Raw genomic sequence first — 16,630 nt, 5'->3', positions numbered from 1 at the left:
GATCTCTGAGATGTCTCATCCCAGGCCGTTCTCCGTTCACTCGACACCAATACCTTGAAGTAGATTGTTGAAAAGAAATTAGAAAACTCAGAATGTATAAGACTGCAAAAAACAAACAAAAACAGAATTCCAGTTTCTTTGTATAGAGATGGATAGGGACGGTACAGTTGTAAGACACCCCCCCCCCCCCCACACACACACTTCCTTGTATTGCTCTCTGACATCGCTGTACGATTCTCCCTCACATTTGGCGTAACACACAGCCGTGTACTCCCTGCTAGTCCTGGAGATCTGAGGACTGTGCTTTCTGTATTGCCTCCAGCAAGCTCCAGCTCCCTGGTCCAGCAGCCATAACGGATTCCCTTCATCTCACTCTCCCTCCTCGCCTTCACCTGCCTCTTCCTCTTCAGTCCTTATCTCCCTGTCTTACGTGGAAAGGATACCTGAGATCTTATTAAGCACTCTTCCTAGAGAACCCTTAATAGCCTCATCTCAAGATTTTTTTTTTATTAAAGGTCAATTTGGTTCATTTATTTCATGGGTATGTGTAGTAGAAGGAGCGAGCCGCATCCCGCCGCCCAGCTAGCCTAACCTCCGAAATAATAACACAGAAATTATATTTCTAGCCTCTTATTGGCTAACTCTCACATCTCGATTAACCCATTTCTATTAATGTGTGTTGCCACTTGACTGTGGCTTACCGACACATTACCGATGCTAGGAGTCTAACTAGCATCCTTCTCGGGCAGGAGAATCATGGCGTCTGCCACACTTCCCTTCTTCCCAGTATTCTATTCTGTATACTCCGCCCACCTAAGGGCTGCTCTGTCAAAAGGCCAAGGCAGTCTCTTTATTCAACCAATGAAAGCAATACAAATACAGAAGGACCTCCTACACCAGGTATGTATGTGTGCCAGGGTGTATATATGTGTAGCATTGCATACAGGTACCTGCGGAGGCCAGAGGAAGGAGTTGGAGCCTCTGGAACAGGAGTTACATGATCCAATCACAGATGCATACCCTCTCCGCATAGGAGGTCACGCAGGCACTGCCTCCTACCTATACTACAACAAAACCGAGCTGTGGCCTATTGTTTATGTTCTACCGCGGCACCGCTTGTGCTAAAGTATATGCTGGCAAAATCCAATGGCGTGATAGCCAGTTCTTGGATTTTCGGGGTTTTAGCAGCTGGTTGTAAATTACTGCCAATTTGAAACTGGCCTTGGTGGGAGTCCTTACACCAGGAGAACTGGCAAATACTGCAAATCCAGGCTTCCTTCATGCCTCAACTCCCACCTCAGAGAGTCGCTTTTCCAAGACAGCACCCCTGGATCAAATTTCTCTGATCCTGAGAATCTCAGCCTGGAGTATTTCTCATCACAATAACTAAACTCGAGCCCTGACTCGAGGCACTGCCGTCTTTTCAATCCCTCTTGCTGTTATGTTACAAGTAACTGGATATCTGTGACCTACAATAAACATTATTTTCCTCCTGAGCTAGCACCTATCTTTTGTATTTTATAGCCTGGCTCAGTTCCTAGGAGGGGATCAATACATATTTGAACGGATTCCTTTATCTGGTCTCCTGTCCTCCTCCGGAGATGACTCTCAAACTGATAGAAACTGAGGCCTAGGCAGCTGCCCTCTCCCGCCCACCCTGTACACATAGATATTTGTATTTACTTATATTTACTTATTTGGAGACGAACTTGAATTTAGGTTCTTTTCATTTGTGTTTTGAGTCAATGTCTCCCTGTGTAGCTCAGGCTGGCCTCATGTTCCAGGTCCTTCTGCCTCAGTCTCTAGAATGCTGTGATCATGACCCCTGACAAGAATTTGGGTTCCGAGTGACACCGATCCAAAGCATTTTAAGCACTTTGTACCCAGTTCTGTTAACTGGCATTGTTCAAAGGCTCGTCTAGCTCGCTAGAGTCACTGCTGCTGGTGTTCAGATGGGCGTGGGCTTCTGACTTGGACTGGTAGTGTAGTGAAAGCTGGTTGGCTTGAAATCAAGCCTGGGGGGCGGGGAACCAGCTCACCCCAGTGTGCGGTGTAAGGCAAGCTGAATATAGTTGGGAAGCTAGAGCCAAACGGAACGAATGCTTTGGGAGGTCGCCTGGGTTGACTGAAAACATTTTTGTCATAAACATCTACCAGGAAAAAAAAATGACGAAAACCAAAATGTCTTTTCACTGCTTCTGACCGGTTAGGTTAAGACAGGCCCTCAGGAGCCCCAGCCCATCTCTCTGGAGAACCATGGAGGATGAAGGGCTGTTCCTCTGATTCTGATTTAGTGTTCACTACAACAGTGGGGTAGATCACTGAGATTATGGCGTTCTGGGAGACGAGAGCAAGTATTAATGTCTGGACAAATTAAGAAGGGCAAGGAGTCTTTCCTAAAACAAAGCCTTTGACAGCGTGAGCGGTGAGATTTTGTTAGTCACTTCTTAATTCAGGTTGTGTTTCTATTATCAGCTTCAGTTTTGATTTGGGGGATTTGGTGGTAAAGGAATGATCACCTTGAAGAAGGTCTAGTTACGTCCTTATCTTAAAACAGAAGCTCAAAAGAAAAGCTGTACAGGGAAATGAACGGATGGCTCCGTTGTTCCCTCCTTCACGGGGAATCCCTGTCCTGGGGGACATGTTGGCTCAGAGGTAAACCGTGCACTGCTATCAGCTGACTACTTTTGGAGTTCAGAATTTCGGGCCCTTCTCAGATCTGAATCAGACTCCGTGTTTTAATAAGATCCCCTGGGATTTATGTGTTTAACAAGCCTTATAAAGGCCTGATTGAGGAAACATTAATAACCATAGCAGTCACTGCGGAGGCCACCAGAAAGGTGTCAACAGCCACAAAGTCTAGATTTTCCAAGATTGCTTGGTGCTTCTTTTCAGGGTTTTACTTTTGCTCCTCTTGTATCTGAAAAGTCACAGTGTTGATCCTTGGGAATTTTCTGACCTGAACCTCTTAGATGGGGGTTAAAGTGGTCGCAGACCTCTACTTTTGGGCCATTGGCTGCTCCACAACTTCCGATGGTCTCTGTGCTCTGGCACCATTGTTCTGTGTACCGCTGCTGGCGATATCCCTCGCCTTGTGCCTCACCTCAGGGGACCCAGGGTACTGCTGCTGCCATATTGCTCCTGTATCAAGTGATCCCCTGGGGGCTAAGGCGCGGGGTGTCAGTTCTTCATGGAGGCCTTCTCCGACTCACTGATGTGTAAGGGTAGACAAATGCGTGTGTTTAGTCTCGTCATCTGAGGAGAACAATATTACTCATTCATGGAGAGGGACAAATGACAAAAAGCCAGACCTTTTATCCCAAGTTGACACAGAAGTCATGATCATACTGCCTTACTCCCCGGAACATCAGGGTTACCAATGTACATGCCCATGCCAGATACTTTGCATTTTTAAGATAGGTTCTCCTGTAACCAAGGCTTGTTTCAAGCGCCTTCCACCACCAGGGATGGCCTTGATTTTCTGATCCACCTTACCTGTGTCTTCCAAGCGTTGAAATTACGGACACGTACCACTCCCTCCCCACTCCCTGATTTAATATTTCTTCCTGTTGAACATTGGTGCAATAGCTGAGATTTTAGTGTATCGAGGAAGAATTTGGTTGTGGTTATGGGAGCAACATGGCCTTGCTTTTGTGGGGTTTGTTTTGTTTTGTTTCTTAGATACAAATAACTTGGGCTAACCCAGAGTTTGGGAGGTCCTGACAGGAGGATCAGAAGTTCAAGGTCAATCTTGGCTTCATAGGGAGTCTGAATCCAACCTGAACAACTTGGAACCCTGCCTCAACCAAACACCAAACTAACCGAGCAGCAAAACAACCTCTCCACACCCCAAATAAGACAAGCAGTAACTATCTCACACCGTTTACTTTTGTATGGGGAGAGAGAGACTTTTAATTATTAGTGTGTAGAAATTACATAGAAAGATTTCCACTTAACTCTGCCCTTAAATTATTCATAAGAAGTGACAGTTGGGAAACCGAGGGCACCCTGTCCCAGAAGGTAAAGGTCCCTGAGGGTTGTCTGGGAGATTTGGATGGTAATGTGATAAGGGCCACATTGCACTGCTTCCCCCTCCCCACCCCCCAGTCCAAGCTGCCAGTAGCTGTGCCTGCCTGCCGCCCCCACCCGCTTTGTCTCTGTTCAGAAGTCTTCACTTTGGCTCCCCACTACCCCCCAGGGTGACCAGACCACCCACTCAGCAGCCCCACTGTTCTCTATTGGCCTCTCCTCTCCCCTTCTCTCTTCCCTTCCTCCTTCGGAAGAGCAGATGAGGTACACATGGAAATTGAAGTCACAGCTCTCGCTCGTGTGAGGGTGTAGAGGCCAAAAGAACGCACAGCACTTGAAACGAATCCCTGCTCTTGGCTGGCATTTTTACGCAGATGGCAAGTGGAGTAATTTCACGCCTGATTGGTGGAGGGGCTTGTCTCCTCGTATATCCTGTCATGTTTAACAATTTTTATTAGATGGAAAACTTTGACTTGACTACTCTCGGTTTTCAGGATGCTGGTACAACACGCCAGGCTTCTCAGTGTATCCAATCCACCCGCTGACTTGGGTAGAAAGCAAATCTCTTCCAATTCATGGGCACTGACTCAGGAAGATGGTTCTAGAACTTTCCCTAACCACATAGTTCAGTTTTCATAGACAACTTTAAATTAATTTATTATTTAACTTATTCCTAAAATAATGCATTTTCTTCTAATGTTGGTAGTAGTTACTGGTAAGTGACCCCAAAGGGCCAAGGCTTCATATAAAAGGGGCAGTCGGCCATCAGCCTGACACAGACCCATCCTAATGTCGTCATCCAGCCATTCTGACCCTTGGGCTGCAGTCACACAAGTAAAGGACAAGGAAACTAGTGGGAGGCGGCTGTGACAAAGCCCTTGTATTAAAGCCACGCATTTCATTCTGCGAGGCCGCACAGGCTCCATCCCGCTAAACATGTAATTTCAGCAAGCTTGTTTATCTGCCCTCTCTGTGCCTGACGCAGAGCCGTGCTGCGTGGTAGGGAGCGGGATTGGCACAGGGGATGGCAGCAGAAGTTGCCCTGTGAGAGCCTGATGGCAGGAGGGGACAGGGGAAAACCCATCACAGTGAGGAGCGGGATCACATTTCCTCAGCAGGTCTGTTGACAAGATCTGAGAAGGGTGTGTTCTCCGTAGCTTTCTGTGGGGGGCGGGGGGAATGGTTGAATTATGACATTTTGAGATTTTTGAAGATGATTGAAGTTATTTGAGAAAACCATCGACACTCTAAAGCTCATACTACTCCCGAGTAGCATTTTTATGAAGAGTACAGCATTTTCTAAGTGCACTCGGGCTCCACAGCGCTGGCTGAGAGCCCATTGGTTAAGGTGTGTGTCTGTGCAGTTGCTCAGGGAATGCAGTTTGAATGAACGTCGTAGCTGAGGCAGCCCACTTAGGCTCTTCCGGAGCCCATGTGGCGCATGAATAAAACTGAATCCTTCAGGGCTGGCTAGAAGTGTTGCATTGGCCAGACAGCAAGTTTGACCCAATAGTAATCTCACTTGAAGTATGTGGCTTTCTTTGTATTAGCAAATATGCAATCATGGAGGCCAGCGGTTCTCAACCTTCCCAATGCTATGACCCTATGACAGTTCCTCATGTTCCGGTGACTGCACCCCCCACAACTCTAAAATTATTTAATGGCTACTTCATAATTGTAATTTTGTTACTGTTATGAATCATAATGTAAATATCTGATATGTGACCCCAAAGGGGTCGCAACCCACAGGTTAAGAACTGCTGATTTAGACCATAGCCTAGATAGTACACGGAGGATTGGTTCATCAGTTCTGTTGTGTGGTTTGGTGGAACAGTATCTCTAAATCCAGTTTCTTCATTTACCTACATCTAGGATAAAATTGTATTTTACAAATAACTTCGGTCCATATAAATATAAGTGACTTTAAGAGCGAGTCTTGAGTCTTGGCTCTAAATAGGCCCATTATCATTCTTGGTGGCTTGAAGTGAGTTTTCTTCTTGCCCCTGCGTTAGGTTCTTGCTGGACGTATGTGAGACTGGGGATGTGTGAGGGGCAGGCCCTGAGTACACGGAGACTGTGCCCGTACTCGAAGAGGCCTGCAGAAGAGAACACAGCTGTACCTTTGGTGCAGGGAACAGCAAGGGGTTTATCACAAAGCTCAGATAGCTGTACATTACAACCCTAAGATGTGGACAGCAAGTTGGAGAGATCTCTGCTCAATGTTTGGGGTCCACAGGTTCTTAGAGGGCAAGAGTCCCACAAAACTCTGTGATGCTGAACAGCACTGAGGGTGCGTGCACTTTTCTATAGTGCTTTTAAAGATTCCTTATTTTATATTTTTAATTCTTTTCCCTTCTTGTTTTCCAGAGGCAGGACGTCATGTAGCTCGGGGCTGTCTTTTTTACATTTAGAGGATGACCTTGACCTCTTGGTCCTCTTGCCTCTACCTCTTCAGTACCAGGAGGATGGGTGTACACACCTGTTGTATTAGGAGCGGTGGGGCTGCGCCCCCAGCACCCCAGCCGCCTGCTAGCTTATGCCTGAAATAAAAACACACAAACTGTATTCATTTAAACACTGCTTGGCCCATTTCTATCTAGCCTCTTCTAGGCTAATTCTCACATATTAATTTAGCCCATTTCTAATCATCTGTATAGCGCCCCTAGGTGCTCTTACCGGGAAGATTCTAGCCTATGTCCATCCTGGGTCGGAGCTTCATCGTGTGTCTGCCTCAGAGCACAGAGCTATCTGCGTCTGTCTGGAGTGGGAGAATCATGGCGACTCTCTGATTCAGCTTCTTTCTCCCAGCATTCTGTTCTGTTTTCTCCACCTACCTAAGGGTTGGCCTATCAAATGGGTCTAGGCAGTTTCTTTATTAATAAGAAATCACTCCCACATCACACACCACCGCGTCTGATGGTGTCATTCATTGTCTTTGCACTGGCGATAATGGTCAGCATAGATAGATCATTGCAAACTAAGAGCTGAAGCAGACGCAGTACACCCGGTAGGGTGAACCTCTGACCAGGTGATGTCTGCTATAACTCACTCCACATCCCTCACCCCTGCTCTGCCATGGCATGTGCTTGTATGCCTCAGTTTCCTTGTCTGTCACTTGAGGGGTTTAAGCTACAGGATCTCTTGAAAATCCTATCAGTGCCAACTAGGCTGTTTGGTCACTTGGCTTTTCAGTCCCAGTGTCTTCCTCTGGTATAGCACGAGAAGTGACCGTCCTAGGGACACTCCGCGCTGTACGGTCTTCAGCGAACATCCCGGTCCTGGTATGCCGGAAGAGAACCTCTTTTGTAGCCCTGGAGAGTTGGAATAGACTTTGTGATGCGGAGTTTGCTTTTAGAACTTTTGGTTTGTTTTCCCAGACAGAGCTTCCCTGAGTATCCATGGCTGTCTTAGTACTTATTCTGTAGATCAGGCTGGCCTCGAACTCAGAGATCCTTCTGCTTCTGCCTCAGTGCTTGAATCAAAGCAGGTGCTGCCTCTGGCGCCACCACCACGCGGCTGCTTTTAGAACTTTTAGTCGGTTTATTTTCAGCGAACTTGTTATTGTTGATATGACTAATTCTCTGCTTGTTGCTGTCTGCCACACTCTGAGCATCGCTCTGGGGCAGGGAATGCTGACATTCAGGACCAAGGCATCACAGGGACCTAGGGGAGGAGTTATATACACTCCAGTGCATCGTAAGGTAGCTTCTAGGCGCTTTGATTTAGCTTGCAACCAACCATTTGCTCTAGCATTGTTTTCAAATAGGTTTCTCTCTTATAGGGTGGCCATTGAAAGGTCCCCGGGGCCAGGCTGAAGAGGGGTGCTGTGCCCCACATTCTGCCTAGGGGTGGCAGGAGGGGAAGCAGGGACAGGTGCACACGTGGCTGCTTCTCACCTTGGCTGGAAGCAGGAAGTGAAACCGCTTACCTTATCCTTGAGAATGGCATTCCTAACCCCCCACTAGGACTGCTGGCAGACTCCAAAAGGGCTTCTGGTGATCACACCTCTTCAGACAAGTGGGTCCATTGATTTCTTTTTTGTGAACTGCAGGCAACTACCTTCCTCACAGGCTTGCATTCCCATTGCTTTGCAGGAGTTCAGAAGTTTGAGCTACCACCGAAGTGTGGTCTGTGGAGGGGCGGGGCTCTCCGTCGCCAATGAGGTGCCTTCAGTCCTGGGCAAGCCTATCATCTTTCGCAGGAGTGCTTACTCTGTAATCCAAGCGAGAGCCACGCAGCCTGTTTTATTGTTTGTGGAGTCCTGCGGCTAGGAGCGCTTCCCAGACGGGAAGGAGGGCAAGTGGGCGGTTTATGATTCTGCCCTGTGCCAAGACGACAGAGCCGAACCCTTTGATTTCTCCCAAGTAACCTGTGTGGGTGAACTTTAAACTGGGGACCTGCTTGATTCTGGATCTTTTTCTGCCTGGTGGGGAGTTAGCTCCTCCACCAGAAGCTGGCTTTCTGCCTTCAACAGGAAGGATGCCCTGGAGAGGCGTAGGATTACATTTAGGGATGCTAGCCGAACAGCCAAGTGTCGGGGTACCTTGGCTCTTCTTTGCAAAGTCTTGGCAAGTGTGTCTTAAATGACCACAGCGTTTCTTTTTTAAAAGCTTGTACTTCTCTTTATTTTTAATTTTTGCCTGTGGACCTCTCTCCAGAAATTGGTGCTGCAATGTGGCTAGAGTAAACCATTTTTTTTTAAATATATTTTTTTTTATCCTTCATTTTCCTTTTTCTTTTAATTGGGCACACAGAAGCACAATGCCAGCCCGACTCTCAGCATTGTCTGGCTAAGTGGGAAGGGACAGGCTCCTTTCAAGGACCCGGGCCAATTCGAAAAAGCCAGCTTTTTGTTTGTTGGGCTGCCCTTTGTCTCTGGAGGATTTTGATGCGAAAGAAGATGAAAAAGGAAGGCGCCTCAGGTTCCTTCAGACTCAAGGCAAACCCAGGCTCTCTCTCACGTGCTGTGAGTTGGATAAATTTCTCCTCCCTGTCCAGGCAGACAAAGAGGCTGTTTCGCAGTGACGGAGAGCTGTCTGTTTGTGGGCAGCAGGTGGAAGCAGATGATGAGACCTGGATATACAGAACCAGAAAAGGTGACTTGGTTTCTGCTGTTGTTATTTTAAATTTAAACATCTTTTAAAATTTTTCTTCTATAGACTTCTTTGTTCCTATCAATGATTTCTTGTCATCTCCCCCCCCCCCCAAATTAGAAGTTTCTTGTTTGTTTTTGTGTTTGAATTCAGAATTTGGCATCATTTATTTGTTTACATATCTAAAATAAAAACTCCCTCAACAAGATTCGGCTTGTGACTATAGCCTCCGGAGAAGGTTAAATGGCTGTTGTTTGCTGTGGGCGCTCTCCCTTCCCTCCCCAGTCTGTGTTGTCCTGTGACTTGGATAGAGTGAGCAAGAAGACATCACACCAGATGGGATCTTCTAGCCTGACGGTCCTGGATCAGTCATGAGCTCCTGTTCTGCAACCGCTTGGAGAAAACTTGGGGGTCTGTGGATGGTCTTTTGGCAGCTGTCTCCTGAGAAGATGCATGACTTGTGATTGAGTGCTTGAATTAGACAGGTGCTGAGTGTGATGTGGAGGGACACGGACACACAGGGGAGTCCCTTTCAGACCAATGTTACTGTCTGTTCTCAGGATTAGCATGTTAGGCACCACCCTTCCCCCCCTCCGGAAGGTAAGGAACACAGGGGGCATTGTGGTATTTCATAAAACCCCCCGTTTTCTGTATAGAATTCCTGACATCTGTCTATTAGGATACGGGCTGTAAGACCTGGATTGTTTCTCTCTGTGATGGTCTCTGCATTGGTTGTTGTCCAAAGTCCAGCAGGGAAGCACTCCTGTGTGTTACAAAGGAGCCGGGTCCAGACATTGCTGGGACTGTGTGGGACTTGTTTACTGTGTTCTCTCTCTGCCAAGAGAAACCTTGCTAGAACCTCTCAGGGACCCATTCTTGCCCCTCTTCTGGGAATCCAAACTGCAGAAATGTGAGTTAACTAACCTGGGTCCATGATCATTCTGAGTGCTCTGGGAATGAAACACAGCTCTTCTATAGGGACGGTGGTGTTAACCTGCTTCTGCCTGCCTGTTGAACTTGTCGGTGTCAGAGGAAGGACTCGTTACTATTCTTTAAGACGTCGGTGGCTTATTGCACTAAGGAGATGGTCATCAGTGGTCCCCCATCCTGAGCTTTCATACCCAAGTTTTGAGTCCACCCTGTGCAATCGCCAGTGTCGAAACAGGCATTTCTCTTCTGGCTGCAGCTGTCTAGTTTAAGTCTGGGAGCTGCTTCTCTAAATCAGGAATAAGCTGTGGTTTGGTAAGTGGCTGGCCCATCGTGTTTGAAACAAACATGCTTGCAGGGTGGACCCCATAGGGCTGTGGTTGCGAGGGAGTGCACTTTTGACTCCTCTGGTCTGTGCCAAAGTTGCTTCTCAGGACTTATTTTGCTTCAAACCAACCTGCCAAGTTTCTGTTGAAGACAGTGTACGTGTGAGCATGTGGCTTTAGTACTTCAGTGTCCGTGGTTCATCCAAATTGCATTAAAGGGAGAGAGAGAGAGAGAGAGAGAGAGAGAGAGAGAGAGAGAGAGAGAGAGAGGCGGAATTTGTATGCGTTGCGTTGATTTGGAAAGCGAAGCGAATACTGTACACTTGACTTGTAGAGTATAAAGAAGTCGTTGTGAAGAGCGGGGGCAAGTCTGAAGGAAGGGAAGACTTGTATATTTCCAACACAAAACTCCGTGCCTTTTATCCCTTCATGTCACAGGGGGCACTGCCGCTTCCTCCGTGTAAACGGGGTCCACCACAGCGTGCGCATTTGTAGGCTCTTAGAAATAATTGGCCCAGAATAAATATTATCATTTGGACATATGGGGTGCAGGGAAGTCTGTTAAACGCTGTCTGTATATTACAAATCGTAGACTTACATTCTGTTTCCATATTTAGCTTGCAAAAGAAAATTGGCTCTCTTCCTTGACACACTGTCTCAGGGGCATGTACTAACAGTTGGGCTTTATTCCTCGTAATTCTTCCCCTTGCAGAGATGTAGAAGTGACATTTGTTTACATTAGCAGATCAGAAGAAGAACCTTCTTTAAGGCAAATCAGGCAAGGCTTTGGGCTTTCTTCTGATGGGCATGACTATATAGCAGGGATTTCCAGTCACCGCAGAGGGTGCCCAGTGGCCATGTTAAGATTGGGTTACATATAAAAAAAAAAGCACCTAAGACCTACTGGTCTGATGGGTGTGTGGGGCGTCTCCTGTATCTAACTCCTAGAATGTAAACAAGTCTTTGGATTCATAAATGCTTTTGACAAACTTCCGTCCTCCCCTCCCCCACTACCTTCAGTCCTGGCAGGCTGGGTGGGCAGTGGTTACCCGAAAAGTCAACCTTCCTTGCATTCTGTGGGGTGTGGGGAGGCTGGTTCTGCCACTGCCTCTGCCTGCCCGCTCCCAGCTGCTTCAAGGCCAGACTGTTGTTCCTGCCCTCTGTCGCCAGGTAACACTTTACAGCACAGCCAACCTGTCAGATCCTTGGTGAATAGTAAGCTGTAGAACACATCCATTCCTTTTGCAAAGTAGAAGGCCTCTTCATGGTGAATCTCCAGGCTGAGGAGTAACAGTTACAATGCAAGTGCTCACATGATTACTTTTGAGGGGAGTTTATTTATTTCCTTATATATTTCTTGAGACAGGGTCTTTCTACATAGCCTTGGCTGTTGTGAAACTCATTTTGTAGCCCGGGGTGGCCTCAAACTCACAGAGATCCACCCGCCTCTGCTTCCTGAGTACTGGGATTAAAGATGGGCGTCACCACTGCCTGGCTTTACATGGTTGCTTTTGAAGATGACTATCAGGGCCATAGCCTTTGATTTTGTTATTTACACCCCAGAAACTAAGGTAAAATGATCGCTTCAGATTTCCACGGATTCTTTTTATGTTAGAGGTGACCAACAGGCATCTTTCTGCTCCATGACTTTTCCCTGTGTATCCGAGTATTGAATGTTGCCCGAAGTCGGACTGGAGAAAGCTCAGAGGTTAAGAGTCCCTGCTGCTCTTGCAAAGGGCCTGAATTCCATTCCCATGACCCAGGTCAGGTGGCTCACAACTGCCTGTCACTATAGCTCTAGGGGATCTGACACTTAGAGGCCATCTGCACTCACGTGCAGGTCTCTCCTTTGCCTAGAGACATATGATTGAACAGTAGAGACGCTACCAGAAGATTCATATAAATAGGCTCAGAGCCATCACCAGCGAGCGAGCACGTGGACTTATCTTGTCACAGCACACAAGGAGTTAGAATGGTTTCGTACTGACATTTGTGTTTAAGGAGCTAAGAGCGAGTGCTTAGCACGGTGATCAGTCCTTTTGTTCTCGCTGCGGTGTGAGCCACTTCAGCGGACCCTGCTTCAACTTTATTAACTGTAGAAGCCAGAACGTGAAGCCGTGAGAGGCACTGACTCAGGAGAAAGCGGGGAGTGTGGTGGCACGGGGGCCTTGGGTGTAGCTTTCTTAGCGGTGATGGGGAGGAAGGCTGGTGAAAGGAACCTTGCTTACTGAGTTCTGGGGAGTGTATGCTTCTGTGGAAAAGCACAGGGAGGTGTCTGAGGGGCAATTAAAAAAAACTGGAAAAGTACAGTGTGAAGGTTAGAGAAGGCCGGCACAAGGGATTTTTGTCTGAGACCTTTCCGTGTTTTCCGTGTTCTTCTGGCTGTTAGCATGGAATTAACCAGCGTTTAATTAGTGATTCCTCACCACTGCCACTGAAGGTTCTCAAGGAAAGCTAATGACCCGTGTTCGTCCTATGCTTCCCCTTTCCTGCTCACTGCAATAGAATAAAAGATGTGGGGTAACAATGGAGGCCATGGGGGTGTCTTCTCATTGGGCAGAGCACATTTCGCTTCGCCCAGTTCTCTTTTGGATGGGTAGAGGCATGATTGATGACCCTGGAATTGACAGGTCTACCAATAGAGAGGGTAACCCTTGTTTTAAATAACATTTGTATTTTTTTCCCTGTGGATTTTTATCATCATCTGAACTTAGTGACATGACCAAATCTGACTTGTCTATATTTCAGTGTCTCCCCACCAACCAGCCTGTAACTTCAAACACGGGACTAGCGGTACAGCTCCTGTAGACTGCCTCACAGAAGTGAGGTCCTGGATTCAATCCTTGGTACCTCCTGTTTTATACCCCCCCAAACCAGAGGGTAGCCTTTGTGGACACCAGGGATAAGGAACAATTTGCACCCTAGGTCATCAGTTCTTGAGTGTAGGAGCTGTATGTAAATTGTATGTAGGAGCGATGTGTTATTACATCCCAGTACCCCTCCTCATCAGAGAGTTGCGGAGAACAGCCCCACTGGCCATAATTGGATTAGTAATGACCAGATATCATAATGAAGAAAAATGGCTTGCCAAGACCCAATGCAGCAAGTTCAAGTTCCTATTTATATAATGTTATCTGGGTTCTGTTTTAAAAAAAAAATAGTAAAACACCTTTAAAATTGTGAGACTTGAGAAGAGCACAGACGTTAAGGAAGCCTAAATATTGTTAAAGGAACATCGCAAATTTGTGCTTTGAACTAAGCAAGCATTACTTGTTCTGAGGGTCACTCTGTTTATCAGGAAGGTGGTTAAATGGATTTTCATCTTAACAGAAGCACCAAGACAGATGGCCTCAGAGCATGATGTCCTTCTTAAATTCCCACTGAAGCTGGCATCTGTGGAAGAGACAGCGACAGCCACTTGGTATTTTCTCTGGTCCACTAAGACTGCCCTTTATTGACCTTTGATTATTTCTTTTTACTTTGAGGTTGGCAGCCTCTGTTGCTTTACTACCTTGCGACCTTTTTGGTCATTAAATTGTGGCAGTTTTGCTGAAATGATGTTCTTGGTCTAATATCCTCCCTTCATTAACTTTAAAAATTTGTGGGCTTGTTTGAGAATTAGTGACTTCCTCAAATGACTGGAAGTTTGTTAGTATTCAAAAGAGGGGGCTTTCTGCCAGGACTTCAGTTGAAAGTGAATACTTTTGCTTTTCTTCTGTTGTTGAAATGCCTTTACTAAATGAAGAAAGACCTTTGAAATGGCATTATCTGTCTGTCTGTCTATCTATTTGTCTGTCTGTCTGTCTGTCTATCTGCCTGCCTATCTATCTATCTATCTATCTATCTATCTATCTATCTATCTATCTATCTATCTATCTATCTATCTATCTATCATGAGACAGGTTCCTACTAGGTAACCCAGGCTGGCCTAGAACTTGCTATATAAACTGGATGGCTGACCTTGTTCCCCTGCTTCTGGAGTGCCAAGATTAAAGGTGTGTCCAATTCTAAAACCCAGCTTTTGAAAGTTTTGTGTGGTTTTTTTTTGGAGAAATCCTATTATTTATAAGTATTCAGTATTGTTTCTTATTGTTTTAGAATACACCGTGTTTCTATGTAATTCTAAGGGTTTTCTTCGACTATATTTTTCATCAAACTAAAGGGTTTTGTCGTTTTTTTTTCTTTTTTTTGAGACAGGGTCTTATACTGTAGGTCTGGCTGTTCTAGAACTCACTGTGTAGACCAGGCTGATCACTGTTCTGGAGACTCACTGTGTAGACCAGGCTGATCTGGAACTCATAGAGATCTGCCTGCCTCTGCCTCCCAAGTGCTGGGATTTAAAGATGTACACCACCATGCCCGTGAGAGATTTTTTTTAATGATTGTATTTTCTATCAAATACTTCAACTCAGCACGGTCTTACCTGTTGTACCTCCTACGGGTCTGCTGTGCTTACAGTCACCCTACCTGTCCTGATCTAGCTACATCTTCAGTCCTTTCCCGGGCCTCTCTCTTCGCTCCTGCTCTTTGCTCTCATTCCGTTTTGATACATCCTTGAGCCTAGGATACTTCCAGAGGGATTTTTCTAAAACGCGTATTTACTTGGATTAAGCCTTTGGGGCTCACCACTGTCTATAGAAAGCAGCCTTCTCGCTTTAGAGCACAGAACCTCTGTGCTCCGACATGCGTGTGCCCTAACTCTTACATCGGGACTAGGGATAAGCTTACTGCTCTCTCTCAGATCCAGGAGTTGTATTGCATTACTTCCTCTTCCCATTCCCAGAATGCCACAGGCTCCTCCCGTGCCTGTCGACTTCCTATTACTCTGGGTAGTCTCCCTAATCCCCTCCAGGCCAAGCGGATTACTTCCTTTCCTGCTATTTCTCTGCCTTCCTCATCCCCCATAATTGCCTTCATCATACACTGGGGTATACTTATTTGTCTGAGTCTTGAACTTGACAACCAAGCCTTTGAGGACAGAAATTTTCCCCTCCTCTCTCCCTACATGGCTGGGTGCTTAGTAAACTATGGCTAAATGGGGGAACTGTAACCTATTTGGATTCTTTGACAGTGCTGTTTGCATAAGCCAGGCACTGCGCGCTTGTGATTTTGGCCGAAGCACCAGCAGGTTAGAAGTAGCTCTCTGTTTAGTAGCTGAACTCAGAGTGCGACAGAAGCCAAGGTTGGCTTTGCAGAAACAGAACATTGGCGGCAGGCTGCTGTTTGCTGTTGCTGCTCTTAGGCTATGAACACATCAGGTACCTTGTAGAAACATCTGATTGTTCTGACTGATGAGTAAAGTTGACTTTAGTGAGCAGAGATGAGGCTTGAGGTAAGGAGAGGCTGGGTGTTGTTATTGTGGTCTACTCTGAACCATTTTCCTTTTGCTTTCGCTATGGTGAAGGCCGGGCTTATTCTCCGACAGCATCAGTAATTCCAAGTAATCCAATCCAGTGCAAGTCCCGACTGGGAACCCCTTGGTAGTTTTCCTTCTCACAGTTTAATGGCTGTGTCTTTGATGTATTCTCTAAGACGCATGCCATGTGTTTCCTGCTTGTCACTGTGAGCCCCCCCCCCCCCCCCGCTTGGACACTAAGGTTCTCACTGTTACAGTACACAGTGGCATTTGGCCTCCCCTTTTCCTAGAGCATCTTTGCACCTGCTTCTCCTTCCCTGTCACCTGTCAGTCCTCACTCAGCAGTCAGCTCCAGCTTTAGATGCTTGAGATGGTCACAGTAGGCTCTCCTCCTAACCGTTACCTCTCCCATCCCCTCCCACTTTGGAAACACCACCATCTAAAATATTATGTGCTTTATGTGTTTATGTTAACTATCTCCTCCAAGTAGAATTTAGCCTCCCAAACTTTATTATGAATGGTATACTATCTGTTTATAGATCAGTAGCAGGTATTGTTTTTTGAATGAAAATGTGAATGAGTTTTAGATACCGCATTACCCTAGAGCAGAGGCTCTCATCCTTCCTAATGCTACGACCCTTTAATACAGTTCCTCATGTTGTATGAACACCAACCATAAATTTATTTCATTGTCACCTCATCACTGTAATTTTTGATCCTGTTATTAATTAAATGTAAATATCTGATATGGGGGATATATGATTTGTGACCCCTGTGAAAAGGTCATTCGACCCTCCCCCCCCAAAGGGGTCACAACCCATAGGTTAAGACCTGCTGCCTTAGAGATTGGATGTGGCTGGATTTAATGGTACTGGCAGTTGGGTTGTATCTCTTTACTC

General features: G+C 46.3%; 1 protein-coding gene across 3 annotated transcripts in view; it reads left to right on the top strand.

The window, feature by feature from the left end:
• The window catches only part of Nhsl1 (NHS like 1), a 229,879-nt gene that overhangs the window by 85,030 nt on the left and 128,219 nt on the right, over positions 1 to 16,630 (top strand). The window contains exon 1 of one of the 3 annotated variants that reach the window (XM_075948238.1): positions 8,264 to 9,125. The exons of the other annotated variants lie outside the window; for them this stretch is intronic. Coding sequence (XP_075804353.1) covers positions 8,918 to 9,125 — 208 coding nt within the window. The 5' untranslated portion in view covers positions 8,264 to 8,917. Of the gene's footprint in view, positions 1 to 8,263; positions 9,126 to 16,630 lie in introns of those variants that run through there. 3 annotated transcript variants of the gene reach the window in all.

Source organism: Microtus pennsylvanicus, chromosome 1, assembly GCF_037038515.1.
Source record: "Microtus pennsylvanicus isolate mMicPen1 chromosome 1, mMicPen1.hap1, whole genome shotgun sequence".
Taxonomy (NCBI): domain Eukaryota; kingdom Metazoa; phylum Chordata; class Mammalia; order Rodentia; family Cricetidae; genus Microtus; species Microtus pennsylvanicus.
Note: the sequence above shows the minus strand (reverse complement) of the source record. Positions and strands in the feature narration are given on the sequence as shown.